The sequence below is a fragment of the Monodon monoceros genome, unplaced genomic scaffold (assembly GCF_005190385.1).
Source record: "Monodon monoceros isolate NGI ecotype Baffin Bay Population unplaced genomic scaffold, NGI_Narwhal_1 Super_Scaffold_8, whole genome shotgun sequence".
NCBI classification, from domain to species: Eukaryota; Metazoa; Chordata; class Mammalia; order Artiodactyla; family Monodontidae; genus Monodon; species Monodon monoceros.
In genome coordinates this window covers 8,368,544-8,385,401 of record NW_021703785.1, presented here as the reverse complement: position 1 = coordinate 8,385,401, position 16,858 = coordinate 8,368,544, and the positions used below count along the sequence as shown (strand labels likewise).

The 16,858-nt window shown below is 38.8% G+C and overlaps 1 protein-coding gene across 1 annotated transcript; it reads left to right on the top strand.

Annotated features, from left to right (window-relative positions):
- Positions 1-224: 224 nt before the first annotated feature.
- On the top strand, positions 225-16,622 carry LOC114888157 (protein-lysine methyltransferase METTL21E). The gene is made up of 5 exons (XM_029210102.1): positions 225-271; positions 1,230-1,309; positions 11,895-12,061; positions 13,172-13,289; positions 15,938-16,622. Exons 1-5 carry the CDS (start codon positions 225-227, stop codon positions 16,339-16,341), a joined length of 816 nt encoding a protein of 271 aa, XP_029065935.1. The 3' UTR covers positions 16,342-16,622.
- The last annotated feature ends 236 nt before the right edge of the window (positions 16,623-16,858 follow it).

Below are 16,858 nucleotides of genomic sequence, written 5' to 3'. Positions count from 1 at the left end.
TTCACGAGACACTCACGTGGAACGTGCCTACTTACATTTTTCAACCCCCTTATTTAGGGGCGTTCCAGCCTCACTGCTGTATGACCAGAGGCTGTGAAGCTGCAGCTGTCAGGGTTAGTTCTCTGTGAGGACTCGCTGCCAGTGTGTACAGTAGTAAACTGCGTGCTTTGGTGCTCGCCTTTCAGGCACCATCAGAGGCCTCATCAGCAAAGCAAAAGTTGTGGATGATACTTTTTAACCTTCTAGAAACTCAGCTAACTCATATATATAGGTATGTCCAGACTTAACGTTTAATAAATGTTGACCTTCAGGTAGGCATGTGTCATAAAGACTGCTTTCTTTAATGGAAGAGAAACTAAATTGGGAACAAAATGGGTGACCACTTGGGCTACTGTTTAGCCATGTAACCTTTGATTTTTCTCGTTTGTAAACTGTAGGGAAAATAATTTGTCTCCTAATTTACTGAGCGTATTGTAAAGAAAAACGTGTTGATTATGAAATGTGTTTTGGGAGCCTTAGAAGAAAGGAATGAATATAAATTCATGGTAGTACAGTGATTATTAAATGATTCAAAACCTGATACCTAGAACGTCAAATTGTTGTTTTCCAAAGTTGGAATTACAGCTTGTTTAAGCTTATTCACATGATATGCTCTGCTTGAGAGGCATAAAATACTTGAATTTCTTTAATTTTAAATGTGTTTGCTGAGATTGTATGGATTTCTCTTTAAAGAAGAAGCTGCTTAAAAAAACCATCTGGTGGTTGGGCTCTTTGCCCCTGGGTACATGCTGATGACCACGGATGAGAGGGACTCTGCATCTATTACTATGTAGGAAGCTTTGTTTTAGATTAATGCTATGGTTTTCACTACACTGAATGAAACCCATTCTCTCCCAATGTTTTAATCGCCTCTTAAGTTTTAGGATCGCTCTCTGACTAGTCAGTATAAAGATGATGCCTTGCTTCATGATAGCTGAGGTGGTCTCTGGTGAAGAACATGTTTTCTTTTTCCAGGAGCTTCTAAAATTTCTGACCCTGAATTTTGGTCGTACTAGATAGATTGCATTTCAGTGCACTCTTTTTAAAATCATGATTTATTAATAAGATATTTTAATATAATTTTCTCTGCTGTATTTGATGTTAAACTTTATTAGGTAAATATGAAAGCACTTAACACACATTTTGAATTAATTATTACCATTTGATATTTTAATGTATTATTTGCCTAGTTTTCAAGAAATGATCAAGAAAGCATCAATATATAGCCATCCCTTAGTTCATCGCTTAATGGATCTCAAAGCTCAAAAAGGTAAATTATTTTATGTTTCTTTATGTAATTTGGCCAATTCTAAGAAGAGAAACAACAGAATGTAAATGTTTACCTTTGCAGTGTTTGCTGATGTCATAAAGAGAGCTAGGACTTTTATCAATTGCATATTATATCTTATATGCATACTATATAATAAGCCATATTATACCTTGGCTTGTGTTTGCTAACCTGTAACTATCTCTAGTAATGTTTAATGTCCCCTGCTATACCTGTGGGCCTGATGATATGTTAGAGATAATTTGGACAGATAATAAATCAAATATATAGACTTGCTAGGTATTTAGAGTTTTTATTTTTTTAATCTGGAAAAGTGGAATAAATTTTTCCCCAAGTGCTGTACACTAAATATATGATTGTGATTTTGTGGTTATTTCTTTTCAGATAGGAAGATTGCAAGAGAGATAAAATAGTTTTATGTAAAACTAAAGATTTTTTACAAATGCTTCCTTGAAAAATGATTTTAGGCTATAAAATATTTCTAGACTGTGCTTATGGTCCCTCTGATGTATTAATTAGAGGCAAATAATAATGTATTTTGACCTCTTGTGGTAAGGAGAATTTAAGGTTGAATTCTACCACCAGTGGAATTATTTGGAATTGACCCACTGTTTTTTACATCATCCTAAACATCAAGTATGACTTTGCATAGATTACGTAATATATCCCCACTGTCTTGAGATAAAAAGTGCAGACATATGCTCTTGACATAGACTAGAAGAATTATTACCATGGTTTTGTAGAACAGTTGTAGTACAAATTTAATTATCCTGACTTCTTTCTCTTTCTCCTTTACACTGTGGATATTTTCTAAGGACTAGAGTCCTGTTTTCTTCGCCTTTTTTAGGCATACCAGGTGGCCTCTACCTAGGTGAGCATGTCTTTAGGCCAAGAGAGCTGGGTGTATGCCCAGTGTTGGCAGCCTATGTAGCTTAAACATGTACGGTTTTGCTGTAGTAATTTTTGCAAATCTAAACATTTAAAGTCATAATCACTTAGAGAATCCAGCCATTTAGATGATTTGAATGAAGATGCAGTTTCTCTGCAGTTTATGAATAAAATGTCATCATTATCATTACCATAATGCTTGGTTTCAACTTTGCATATGATAATTCGGCAAATTACAAAGGCCATGGAAGAAGTTCAAGGTAAGGTGGAGACAGAACTAACAAGAAAATAGTTTACAACATGAACAGACACAGCCCATAATCACCTACATTGTCAGCTGAAGCTTTAAAAATACATTCATAGGCACAGTGCTAAGGGGATGAAGTGTGTGCCACTGGGACAGAGTCAGATTGCATTTTGTTGGAAAGGCTCCCACTAACCAGTAGAACACTCAGTTCTCAAGTACTGTAGGGTAGTGACTTTTCCTGTCCTAACTGTTTATACTTAGTCATCTTGTGCTTGGAAAGGATGGAGCAAACCCACAGCCCAGTTCTTGTATTTCAACACTGGCCTGAAGATCCAAAGAATTATAGGATGTCACTTAGTTATGTACAGATTAAAGTTAGGACTGTAGTGGATGCTAAAAATTCCTCTGTCTATGGTTTCTAATGTTGCATTATAATCTAAACTGTCTAAAACCTCATCCACGTTAACTATTCCGAATCTCTCAGGTTGCCTACTCTTGCCAACGGTGGCTCTCCGGCTGTTAGCACAAGTAGCAGTGTGTTATAAAGGACACTCCTCAGGGTCTGCAGCCTTGGAACAGGTTCGTACTAACCAGAGGCGCAGTGATTCCCATGCAGTGATTCCCAGATCTGTCCTTCCAGCTGCTTACTTGACGTCCTCCATTCTGCCTTGTGTTAGTTAGGAAGCAGATGCCAGAATGGGATTTAACATGCGCGAGATTTATTGGAGGAAATGTCTGTGGAGGGTAAAGGAGGAAGGAGCAGAAGAAGGCCGGGAGAGCCTTCGCATCACTGCAAGTCCAGGTGAGCAGAGGCTGCATCACAGCTCTGAGAAGGTCTTGGGCAGGCCCACAGGGAGTCACCCCACAGAAGCTGCCCCCTGGACAAGCATCCTCTGCAGCGGGAGAGGGGCCGGCTTAGGGGCAGCCCGGGGGAAGCCTGGCCTCCGAGGAGCCAGGTGAACCTGCTGCAGCACGTTCTCTTAATCCAAGCAGCACACCTCTGTAGCCAGCATGCCAGATGGCAGATCCAGATGCATTAAAAAATAATTTTGCTTTTGCAGATTTGCCCCTCCGCCTGTATTTTCTCTCTCAGTTTATGGCAACGTCATTTCTCCAGCTACCCCGAAACCTGGAATCATGCCAGTCTTTCCCCTTTCCCCACACCCGTCACCATCACATCCCGTTGATCTTTACCTCCTAATATGTTTCTGTACCCCTCACCCCCTGTTTGCAGCATCATCTTGCTTATTTCTTCTCTTGACTGTTGTAACTGCCTTCTAACTGGCCTCCCCAACCCTGGGCTGGCTCCCTTTCTTTATCCACAGATACATGATCTTTTTAAAAATAAACATCTTGTCACATTCTCCTCCTCCCTAAAATTCTTCAGTGCCTCAGTGTTTCCTATAGGATAAAATCGAGACTTCTTAGCATGACACACAGTGTTTTATCTCATGCTATGACCACCACTTATCCTATATTCGAGTTCTCAGAGTTTCCCAAATTGGAAAATTGGTCAAGAGTCTTTTGCCAGTGGGCTTCTGCACATGTAGATGCCTACGTACGGCGTATCTTGCCTTCTCTTATCTGACTTACAAACCCATAGTCATCAAGGCTCAGGTCATTCTTTGCTGAGCTCTCTGAGGCATGGAGCTTTCTCTTTCTGTTTTTGAGTTAACTAGTTAAGTCTCTATTCGACCACTTATATGTTGCTCTATCTTTGTATTCACAGTGCCCATGTACTCAGTAAATGAGGGAACGAATGAATTAGCTATAACTGAGGCCTAATGGCTGGACTTCAAATCTGCTCATTAGGGATGATCTTGTATTTCCAGCCACTAGTCAGTTGACTCTTTTCAGGACCAGGCACAATGTATTACTTAGGGATAGCACTAAGTCTTTCACAAGGATCTTCATAAATCTTTACAGAGTTGGATTAATGGAAAATATGGCCTTTATAAGCAACATTGCCTCAATAGAGGAAGAAGGAAGTTTGAGTAATTCTATTGCTGCTTAAGAAACATACCAAACTAGAGTCTTGAGTTAATATATTAATATACTAGTTGGAGTACTATAGCCGCATAATTACTAATGTGAAAATCATCCATTGACACGTTTTACATGTTTAAAAAGTAACCTGAATAAGCATCTGCTAGATAAGACTAATAAATGTTCCACGTATTGAATAAAAATAACTCAAACATGATTATCTGCCTCAGATATCTTCAAAACTCAGGGCTGAATGTCAAGTTTGAACGTCACTTATTGCCCTCGACAGGGCGTCTACCACTGCCTCAAGAGCTCACAAATTCACGCTTGGCTCCCAGACCCAGGGCTGCTGCCTCACTTCAGACTCTTGCATCTTTTGTCTAGATTATTACGTCTTCCCATTAGCTTCTAACGTAGCCTTAGCTGCTGCTGCCAGAAGTCAATTCTCAAATACCAATTTTGATTGTGTCAGTTCTTGTCCTAATGATTTTTATTGGCTCCTGTTCACCTTGTAGAAGAAAGGTCAACATTGCCCACAGGTCTGATCCCAGCCTGCTTTCTTCAGGCTTATTTTCTGCACCAGCTTGTACACCAGCTCCCCGGTCCTTCCAGGCTCTCAAGCTGGCCTCCACACCCTGGCAGTGTTGCGTCTCCCTTGACCTTGCTTCCTTCCTTTTCTGCCTGGCAGCCTTCCCCTTCCCTCCACCTCAACTCAGATGTCTCCTCCTTGAGGATGCTTCTCCTGATTTGACCAAGCAGTGGTGCTTCCCATAGCACCTCAGAAATATTTCTTTTATTCCACTTATCACACTTCATTGACATCTGTTTAATTGTCTCTCCCTGGTACGATCCCAGCAGTAGGCTCTGAGTACAACTAGATTTGGTTCTGTTTTTTCCCACTTGCATCCTGAGCAGTGTCAGTAAAAAAATGAATTTTCTTTCTTTGGTAATTGTAGCTATCATTTGAGCCACGTGATGAAAGTTACAGCTTCTTTTTATTCTTGAAAGTACATGGACATCCAGACAAAAAACATTTGTGAAAATGTCTCAAGAATTAGTTTCAACATAAGGGCCTGAGACCTTGACATTGCTGAGGCATTCAGAATTGTAGCTTTCAGGTTTACCTGTGACCATTCACTAATCTGAAAATACCTTTAACATCTTTAAAAAAAATTCTCTAGGTATTTCTAAGAAGCACATGACATTCATCTTTGAATAGAAGATTCGATTGAATGACAGTGTCTTTCATTTCGTTGAGGGGTTTTTACTTTAAATTTCACAGACAGTTTTCTGTGACAGCCCTCAAATGGAAGCTTGAATTCACTTGTCATAGCTATTAAAGAATTTTTTTTCTTTTCATCTATTTCTGTGATTTGACCCTTCCATTTATTATTGCTGTTATTGACCTTAAAAGTATAAAAGAGAAGAATACAGACAGAGCCTCTATTTTTGAAGGCTTCTTACAATCCAGCCTTGGAAATCAATTCACTGTCGAATGTTCCTCTTAAGAAAAATATCATCGTGAAGGGCAGAATCTTGCTAATTTTTACTTCATACTTGAAACCCCTTTAATTCTCTGGAGAACAAGAGCACCTGGTAGATTTTATTCACTATCAGCAAAGATTTAATAGCAGGAAAATGGTGTTAAGCCTTTTTATGTATAAAAAAGCATTAAAATAGATAAGCCTAAGAGAGCAACATAAATGTAATACTTTCTTGATTATGTTTTATTTACAATCTGTTTTAATATTTGTGTTCAATATTAAATTCATTAATAAAATAATACTCTAAGATTCTAGTAGATAGCTCTTATCTAATGGTATAGATACCAGAAGTTTTCTGATTTTCATGCCGGGAAACCAAATCCAACATTTTGTGTAGCATTTCCTCGTTTTAGTTATTTACCCTGAAGCCTAAGTACTAGATAACAAGCAGAGAATATGTATGGAAAAATTATTCTTCAGAAGTGTAAACCAGAATTCCGTTGTGTGATAATGCTGTTAATTTTGGGGGAAAGTTGCTGTTCAAATCTTACCTAAAAACCAAAATCCACTCATTCATTAACCTTCTCAAGATTCAATCCCATAATCAACAAATAACTAAGCATGCACTTCGAGGGGCCCACTCTTTGTGTATTATGTTTGGAGTATAGATGTCCCCGTTATTACAACAAGGTGACATTAGGGACACCTTTGTAATAGTGCAGCTCTTTGCGTTAGATTCCTGTCCAACGGTTCTTGTCATCAACCTTGAAATGGGTGGTGATATTGCTAAAACACTAAACTTGTCTTTTGATTTAAATGAATAACTATGGTTAAAATTGTTACCTCAGGGAGTTGCCTGGCGGTCCGGTGGTTAGGAGTCGGTGCTTTCACTGCGGTGGGCTGGGGTTCAATCCCTGGTCGGGGAATTAAGACCCTGCAAGCTGCAAGGCACAGCCAAAAAAAAATTCTTACCTCAAAATCTTTAAATAGAAGTTAATGCTGAAAAACAGCAAAGTTTTAAGATGGACATAATTGTTCGTGTGTGTACATTTGCTTTTAAAATCCAATGTATTACATCTAGACAAATTATTTCAAGTAGCCAAGTTCAGTATATTTTGGTTTCCTGCTATAAATTATGCTATTTTTTATGAGTGTCTCTTCTTACAGAATGAGTTGTAGTTACATAGCCTTTAAATGCCAAAGAGAATACTAAAACACTGTCAGTTAAATTTTCTTCAGCTTGATAATGTTTTCTAAAGGATATGTGGTCATCCTAGGTGTATGACTAATTTCAAATGACCATGTACGATGGATAGAATTGTGTTCTTTTAGAGTGTATGTGCAATTAATAGTGGTTACTGTTGTTTCATGAAATCTCTTAGAAGATTATTTTGGAGGGGTGTAAGTCATTTTTGATTATGTAATATATTCACATATATATTTTTAATCTCATTTCTATATAGAAGTAAAGATGTCATTCTTTAAAAAAAAATGACTAGCTCTGTTTATTTAGAAAGATAGTGAAAAAACAGGAATTATTTGTTATTACACTTTAGTTGTTGGGACAGCAGCACTGATCTGGTCAACTAACCTTTAAAAGAAAGTGCAAAGTCGGAGATGTCAGTGTGGTAGCTGTAGATATTCACTGGCAAAGTTTTTAGAACAATGATTGGAACTTTAGGAGACGCTCCTGGGATTTAGTGTACTCTAACATCTATTAATCCCTGATACGTTAGGTGACTTGTCAAAGAAGTGCTGCATTTACAAGGGGTTTGCAAGGAGGCCCAAGAGGGCACATTCAGCTAAAGGTCAAGGAAGCAATTAATGTTCTCTGCTTTTCCCTAAAGAACTTCCAGAGCAAAAGCTGCCCCTCCACCCCCCATCTTAGCAAGGCAAGTGAATCTAGTGAAGTGAAAGTTAAAGTTCAAATACAACATATTACCAATATTATTTGGTTCTTAGAGCTCTTCCTGTGAATGTGAATACATGCCGTGGTTTAAGGAGAAATATAGTGAAATATATTAGAAGAGGTGACTCATGCTGAAGACTATCCGTTTTTCATCTCTTTGTTTTCTCTGCATCTCTGCCAAAGGTCAGTGTTTGTGGTGGTGATAGAGTGGGTGGTAGAGGGGGGCCCCTCTGTGGCACACAGTGAGATTAGAGTCCTTTGGAGAATGCTTGGTTCTGCCTGGATCCTAGACAGGGCTCTGTGAAGGGATCACAGAATTTAGGACCGGAAATCATCTTGGCTGAATGTCCCTGCTGGATTATGGCCACTGAAGGAATTTTCCAACAAGGGCAAACTTAATTTACCTCCATCTTTCCACTATATTCCTCGAATGCTAGGAAATGATGTTATTGGAGCTCATAGGACAGTTTGACAACTACATCTTCACTTAGGACTCAGAGACTCAAGACCCCTCACTCCCATTCTTGCCTCAGTGCCATGGAGAAATTGGAAAGTCTCTTGAGGCCTTCACTTACTTACATGGTGCATGTTCATCATCTCAGAAAGACCCCACTGTTGTATGTATATCTCTCTGTATTTTGTTTCATTCATCCATTCATCTATTCTTCTTTTACGCATTTCCTACTTCCTTTCCTTTTCCACCTCCCTCCTGGCAACCATTCTAGTGTGTTTGATATGTATCTTTGATAAATATTTTCACGCATATCCATTTAAGGACTTGTGTAAAAATTTGGGGGTGGGGGCAGGATTGCTGGATTGTAGGACATTATACAAAATGTCCTACAAAATACCTTAGATTAACAAAATACCTTAGATTGCTCTCCAGAATGACTGCAACATTCTGTATTCTCACCAGTGGTACCTGAGGTTCTGCCATCCCCACAAGCCCCCTATCACTCAGCACTGTCCAGCTTCTAATTTTTGTTAAGTTTAATGAGTATAAGAGATACCTTGTTTTAATTTGTCTATATCTGAGTTGGAACATTTCCATGTTGCTTTGTGGCTTTTTTGGTTTCGTCTTCTTTAATCTGCCAGTTTATCTCCTTTGCTTATTTTTCATTGTGGTTACTATCTTTCTCCTTGTCAATTTGGAGGTTATACAGATTTCTTGTATATTCGAGATATTATCTCTTTTCAGTCTTAGACATTGTAGAAGATCTTTTCTCATCTGTCATCTTTTAATCTCATCCACACTTTTAACCTTCATTCACAGAATAGAAATCTTCACTTTTGATATAAGAATATTCATCACTTTTGGGTATTGTGGATTTTAAGAAGGTTCTCTCCTCCCTACTTTCACAAAGATATCATCTTATACTATTAAATTTTTTTTTCCTCTTACATTTGGTCTTTAATCCCTCTGGAATCTGCCTTTATAAAAGATTTTACGTAGAGATCCAGTTTTATTTTTCTCCATATAATGTGGCAGCTAACCCACCCCCTCTATCTACATGGGTTTGTCTCTGAGATCCCTATTTTGCCCACTGGTCCATTTATCTCTTGCACCAATACCATACTGTTTTTGTTACTATGGCTTTGTGGTATACCTAAATATCTAATAAAGCAGATATTCTCCTACCTCTTACTCTTCTTTTACAAAGTTAACTCTTTATGGATGTTTATTCTTCCATTTAAGTTTTGGAGTGAGTATATCAAGTTTCTTAAAAAAGCTAACTGGAATTATGATTGATATTGTATTGAATATATATGACATTTTTATAGTATAAGTCACCCCATTTGTGTATAGAGCCTCTCTCCATTTATTCATATCATCTTTTATATCTTGTACTAAAAAATATTTCAAAACAGCAAGTATGAATTTGGGACTGCTGAATGTAATTTCAGCCTTGAGGTGTGTACAAGAATTTTGAAAGACGTGTTTTGAATGGCAGACATTTAACATATCATCTAGATGTAAGCAATGATTCTATTCTACTTGAAAATAAAGGACTGCAGCCCTAGATACTCATATTGGTTAAGTTCTCTCTGAGGCAGGGCTTTGCCCAGCTCAGCCTACCTCATGAAGGGAGGTGGGAAGGGGGTATCAGCACATGAGGGCTGGCATTTTAAGGCACAGCTACCCCTCACACTAGGAAAAACCGTGGTCCAATCCACATTTTAAGCTGCTAATCAGATGAATGGCTTCTCCTGTCTTGCAAGGAGAAGCTAGTAAGGGACTAGAAAAGGAGGAAGACATGGGAAAATGTGCCAGAGTGTTCTAATGTATAACCTCATCTGTTTCCTGGATTATTCCCCAACTAGGGCTGTTCAAAGATGCCTCTTCATCTTTAAGCTCCCAGTCCCTTCTTTGGAGTAACAGTCTTACTTTCTCAGTTCACAGTGATGTCACCGTTCTGCGGTAAATACCTCTAATCTATAATTTATCCTCCATGTATAGATACATAGACTCCACATCACATTGTTACCATTTTTAAAAATTTTTTTGTGTGTGTGAGAGAACATTTAAGATCTACTCTTTTAGCAAATTTCAAGTATACAGCACATTATTATTAACTGTAGTCATGGTGCTGTACATTAGATCTCCAGCACTTATTCATCTTACAAACTTTGTACCCTTTGACCTACATCGCCACGTTTCCCCCACCCCCTGCCCCTGGTAACCACCATTCTACTCACTGCTTCTACAAGTAACTATAGAATTTTCAATCAAGTACCACACAATCCAATATTTTTGTTTATGTGGTGATCTTGTTTTATCATTTAGTTTCATGACCAAAATATAATAACAGTTACAATGACAATAATTATAATAATTTATTGAACTCTATGTAACAAAGTGCTAAGCACATTATATACATCATCTCATTTAAATCTTCCAACACTATTTGATGTAGGTTCTTTTATCTTTCACATTTTACAAACAGGGAAATGGAGGCTTAGAGAGAGATGTGTATCTTGCTCCATAACTAGTTTTTTTTTTTGCGGTACGCGGGCCTCTCCCTTTGCGGAGCACAGGCTCCGGACGCGCTGGCTCAGCGGGCCTAGTCGCTCCGCGGCATGTGGGATCTTCCCAGACCGGGGCACGAACCCGTGTCCCCTGCATTGGCAGGCGGACTCTCAACCACTGCGCCACCAGGGAAGCCCCATAACTAGTTTCTGAATTCTTAGAGACAACTGGATTTTTAAAAATTATATCATAGCTTTTTAATAGTGCAGAGAGGGGCTTTAGAGCAACCAAAAAGGAGCTCAAATTTTGGCTCCTTCATTTACAATTTGCATGAGCTTGGTCAAGCTGACAAAGCCCTCTGAGTCTTAGTTTCATTATCTGTAAAAGTGCAAATAATAATGCCTACCTCACAAGTTGTTGCAAAAATTACGAGAAATATTATATACATATTTACCGTGGTCTGGCCTGTGAAGTATGTGCTCAGTAATTGGTGGTTGATGTTGCTTATGAAACATACGTGATATTGTGGATGTTAAGATGCCATGAGTTGTCACCAAATAATAATATAAAATAAGTAATAATAAAATAATACAAGGGTATATTGTTGGGTGGTATCAAATGTCTTTTGTCTGGATAAAGGCAGGTCATAAAAGATCTGCTACTATTCCATTATTCAAATAACTGGCATCGCACTGTGTAGCCAATACGAATAGTTGAGATCTTAGATTCCATCACCAATCTTTCTTTTGCTCTGTGAATAGATTGGTAGCCTTTAAAATACATTGCTTTTTAAAAAAGTATATCAGTAATTGTTTATTTCACATAGCATTGCAGAAATGTCTAATGGTGATTTCAACCTCAGTGAAATTCAGAAGGATGTTGCTATCCTGATGTATGAAATATTAGCTTCTATTGAGTTATTTTCAAATAGCTTACCTTACTATTATTATGTTGCACCTAAAATCAGTGCCTATTCAAAAGCAACTTAGCATAAGTAGAGATGCTGCACCTCCATCAGGTTCTCCTTCGCTATGGTTTAGTACCACAACCACTGCCTTGTTGTGTTTTTTTTCCCCTCCTTTCAGAGAACAGAGAAGCCGATGATGACAGGAAAGTGGTTGCAGAGATCATGCGGAGGTGTTTTGTTCCAACTTTAGTAACAGCCATCTCCTGGGAGGGATTTCATTTCGTTGGTCATGAGATTCGGATTACTGAAGCCATGGATTGTTACGGTGCTATTGTTTGGCCATCGGTATGAATTCATACAAAGTTTGCTGCATTTCAATGAGTTCTCATCCAATGTTGTTCGTTATTATATACTGTTTGGAAGGAGAAAGGAGGCTCCATGGTTCTCTTTTGTGACCTCAAACAACACTAAAATTTAGAAATCACGAAATAGGGAAGATGCTTTTACCAATGAATTCTATTTCTGATTTGTAGCGTTAATAAAGAGTGTTGTTTACACCTTCAGTTTTTTGTGACTATAAGTCACAGAAGTTTAGAATAGTAAACATTTTAATTTCCCATTTAACTGGTTCTATTTGAGTTAAACAATTATAATGAAATCCATTTCAGTCTCAACACGCAGAATATTCTAAAAGACCACCACTTATTTATCAATTGTCCTATGAAGGGTGCAGACCCCCTCCCCCCACTGTCTGCCTCAATCCCAAGCACACACTTCTTTTTTTCTTCTTTTATAAATTTATTTATTTTTGGCTGCGTTGGGTCTTTGTTGCTGTGCGCAGGCTTTCTCTAGTTGTGGTGAGTGGGGGCTACTCTTTGTTGCCATGCATGGGCTTCTCATTGTGGTGGCTTCTCTTGTTGCAGAGCACGGGCTCTAGGCATGCGGGCTTCAGTAGTTGCGGCACGCGGGCTCAGTGGTTGTGGCTCACGGGCTCTAGAGCGCAGGCTCAGTAGTTGTGGCACATGGGCTTAGTTGTTCCGTGGCATGTGGGATCTTCCCGGACCAGGGCTTGAACCTGTGTCCCCTGCATTGGCAGGCGGATTCTTAACCACTGTGCCACCAGGGAAACCCCACACACTTCTTTAAAATGACTGTTATTATTAGAAGTTGCTTCTTTTAAGGATAATCAAGCCTAAGTAACTGAACTCTATATTCTTAGTTCTCTTTTCTCCCCAACAATCCCCAAGGACTTTTCCTATCCTAAGTGTTGAACCTATTGAAGGATGTACTTCTGTGGATAATTTTCTGTAGTGATGTGTATGGATGCACACATGCACTCACATGGGCTCACATACGTATCATAGCGTTCGTGGGGTATTTATCTAATAGAGTTTAATTTTACTTTCTGTGATTACTTGCCAAGCACTACTTTTTTCTTTTTTTGAATTTTCATAGGCCCTTGTTCTATGCTATTTTCTGGAAACAAATGTAAAGCAGTATAACATGGTTGACAAAAATGTGATTGAAATTGGAGCTGGAACAGGGTTAGTCTCCATCGTGGCGAGTTTACTTGGTAAGCAGGTGTTTTTGATTGAGTGGGATCAGCGAATTCCATTATCCTGTATCATTACTTGCTTTTACTATCCAGTTTACTATGACCTGGGCCTATTTTTAACCCCTTAATTTGTCGAATGGGCTTTATCAGGAAACTGATGTTAAAGTCACCCATTTGGTTTTCTGGGAAGCTGGATTTTTATCCTGGCTAACTGGGATGTGCACCCCAGCATCCTGACTGCTGGAGGACGTGTGAAATACTAGGCATGAGCAGAGCTGACTATGCGGACTCAGACGATCTTTATTTAAATTTTAGCCCCATTTCAACATTCCCATGTAGTTGTATATTCCTTTTGGGTTTTGAAGTCCTATGCTTTTATGAAAAAGCATCTGTTAGAATAGAGAAAGAGTATGAGAAATCACGTCTGCTTCTAAGTTTAGGCATTTGTCCATCAATTTTCTCAGTTATTTCCATTTTTCTTTTGCAATCCCTTGTTCTTTCACCAACATCTTCTTTTCCAACTAAATGTGTGATTGTCTATATGTATGCCTGAGCCTGCTTCAGTTCAGTCTTTTTTGTTGCTGTTATCTATTTCATGGCCTTAATTTAGCTGCCTTCTCTGACGTGTGCTGCCCACATCTGTCCTGATTTCCTTCATCTTCAGAAGTGCACACCTGCCACTCTAAAATCTTGAGAGGAATTCAAGATTTAGCAGTTTACAACTTTCTAAACACTGGGGAAATATAAGACCCTTGAAGTCCTCTCCAAATATAATTTTTAGATTGCTCTGTCTTGATATTGCTTTCTAAACTCACCATTCCATTTAGTATGGACAGTGTCAGAGGCACATTGGATTTATTCCTGAAGGCTTCCTCATTTAAGAGCAGAATTTGTGTTTTGGGAAGTCGTTCATTCATAATTAAAAAATATTTTTTTATTGGAGTATAATTGCTTTACAGTGTGTTAGTTTCTGCTGTACAACAAAGTGAATCAGCTGTATGTATACATATATCTTCTCCCTCTTGGACCTCCCTGCCCCCCATTCCACCCATCTAGGTCATCACAGAGCACTGAGCTGAGCTCCCTGTGCTATAGTGCAGGTTCCCACTATTTATTTTACACATGGTAGTGTATTTATGTCAAACCTAATCCCCAAATTCATCCCACCCTCCCCTTCCCCACTGTGTCCACATGTCTGTTCTCTACGTCTGTGTCTCTATTCCTGCCCTGGAACTAGGTTCACCTGTACCGTTTTTCTAGATTCCACATACATGTGTTAATATACGATATTTGTTTTTCCCTTTCTTGCTTACTTCACTCTGTATGACAGACTCTAGGTCCATTCACATCTCTACAAATGACCCGGTTTCATTCCTTTTTATGGCTGAGTAATATTACATTGTACATATGTACCACATCTTCTTTATCCATTCATCTGTCAGTGGACACCTAGGTTGCTATCATGACCTGGCTATTGTAAATGGTGCTGCAATGAACATTGGGGTGCATGTGTCTTTTTGAATTATGGTTTGATCCTTTTGGTCTGCTCCTATAACTTGAAACAAATATCAAAAGGTGGAAACTTTGTTTAGTCAGTGATGATATTTACCTCTCTAGACACAAAGATCTAGAGGGTTGGGGGACAGAGGGGATCCTTCCTTATCTTGGGATTTTAAAAAGATTTGTGAAAAATGATAGACCCACCCACCCCACTAGAATGTAGAGATTCATATCTCTGTGATTCTACCAATGAAATGCTTATTTTCCTCCCATTTTAATATGTTCCAGAAAATACAGTCAGTGGCCAGAGAAACTTGCCATCTTGGGTGAAGAATGGGCTCTAAACCGGTCTGGGCTGAACTAGACTTCCCTTCCATTTCTTCTTTCATGTCTGATGATGTAGAATCAGCCAATCCTAGGCTTATTTACACATTGTTTTCAGGCTCTGCTACTGCTCAAAGTTCACTTTAAGGGCCAAATTTTATTGGTTTTTGCTTTCTGATTTCTTCCTGACAATGACCACCAGTATTCACTTTTACCTTGGGGATTCTTTATCTCTTCTTCATCTGAGCATTCTGTCCTCTGTCTATGATCTTTGGTTGTATGAGCACTATATGTGGGCATGAACATGGGTGTCCTGATACTTTCCATGTAATGACATTGAAAAGTCTTCTCTCCTCCCTCCATTTCTCACACTTGAGCACTTCCTGGTCAACGATACGATGCCCAGTGTTATATACACCCGTTTGGTCTCACGTGACTGGGGCTCAGACTTCTTTTAGTGAAGAACCCTTTCATCTTTCAATTGTGACATCTGATTGTTCCAATGAGGGTACCAAATACTTTGAATTTCCCTTTCTCTTGATTTTTTAAGTAGATAAATAGAAAATAACAGCAACAATAACAAAACAAGACAGACAAAAAACCAGGAGAACAGGAAAATGCAGCAGAGTGCAAAAGTGCCTGGGGAATCTAATTGTTTTTAAGGAGAGGCATAAAGGTGCCTTAGCATCCATTTTGAAGGGATTTCCCTCCTGTGTGTACTGACCAGTCCTTGACATGAGGTTAGCATTTGTGCAGAATTGCAAAGTGCATGGTGGCTTGAAACCTAATTGCTTTACCTTATCCCATGAAGGTTACTTTTCCTACTGTCCTTTGTTTCCCAGGTGCACACGTGACTGCCACAGATTTACCTGAGTTACTTGGAAACCTGCAATATAATATTTCCCAAAACACCAAAATGAAATGTAAGCATTTGCCTCAGGTTAAAGAGCTCTCCTGGGGTGTAGCTTTAGACAAGAACTTTCCCAAGGCTTCCAGCAACTTTGACTACATCCTGGCGGCCGATGTTGTCTATGCTCATCCATTTCTGGAAGAACTCCTCATTACCTTTGACCATCTGTGCAGAGAAACCACCGTCATCCTCTGGGTCATGAAATTCAGGTTGGAGAAGGAAAATAAATTTGTAGATAGATTTAAGGAGTTGTTTAACCTGGAGGAGATTTCCAGTTTCCCTAGCCTGAATATTAAATTGTATAAAGCTATGAAGAAAAATTGGAGGAGTGCATGATATCCTCAGAGGAGGACTTGGAAAGGGAAGGCAATTTCTAGTGATTATTATTGCTTTAACAAAGAACCTGGATGATCTGATATAGCTGACTTTCCCAAGGGGGGACACACACACACACACACACACACACACACACACGTGCACACACACACACACACACACACACGTGCACACGCACCTTGCCCCAGACAGGGATTTTCCCAGATATAGCACACAGGTGTATAGGATGGCAAAGCCATTCTGTGTGGTAATTGGTTAGGACAATGTCTGCTTTCCTTATCTTTCTATAGTACCATTTATAATTATTATCATCTTAATAAATGGTGCAATTATTGTTAATGTATAACTGTAGAATGATGGTTTTTAATAATAGTATGTCTAAAATGTTTTAAACATAAGCTTATGTGATTCTCTCTTTAGAAATAATGAAACGGACTATAGTGGGCTCTACAAATAAATCTGACTAGGCAGACAGAGAAGGTAATGGTCAATGTTAGATTATTGTGGCTTCATTAGT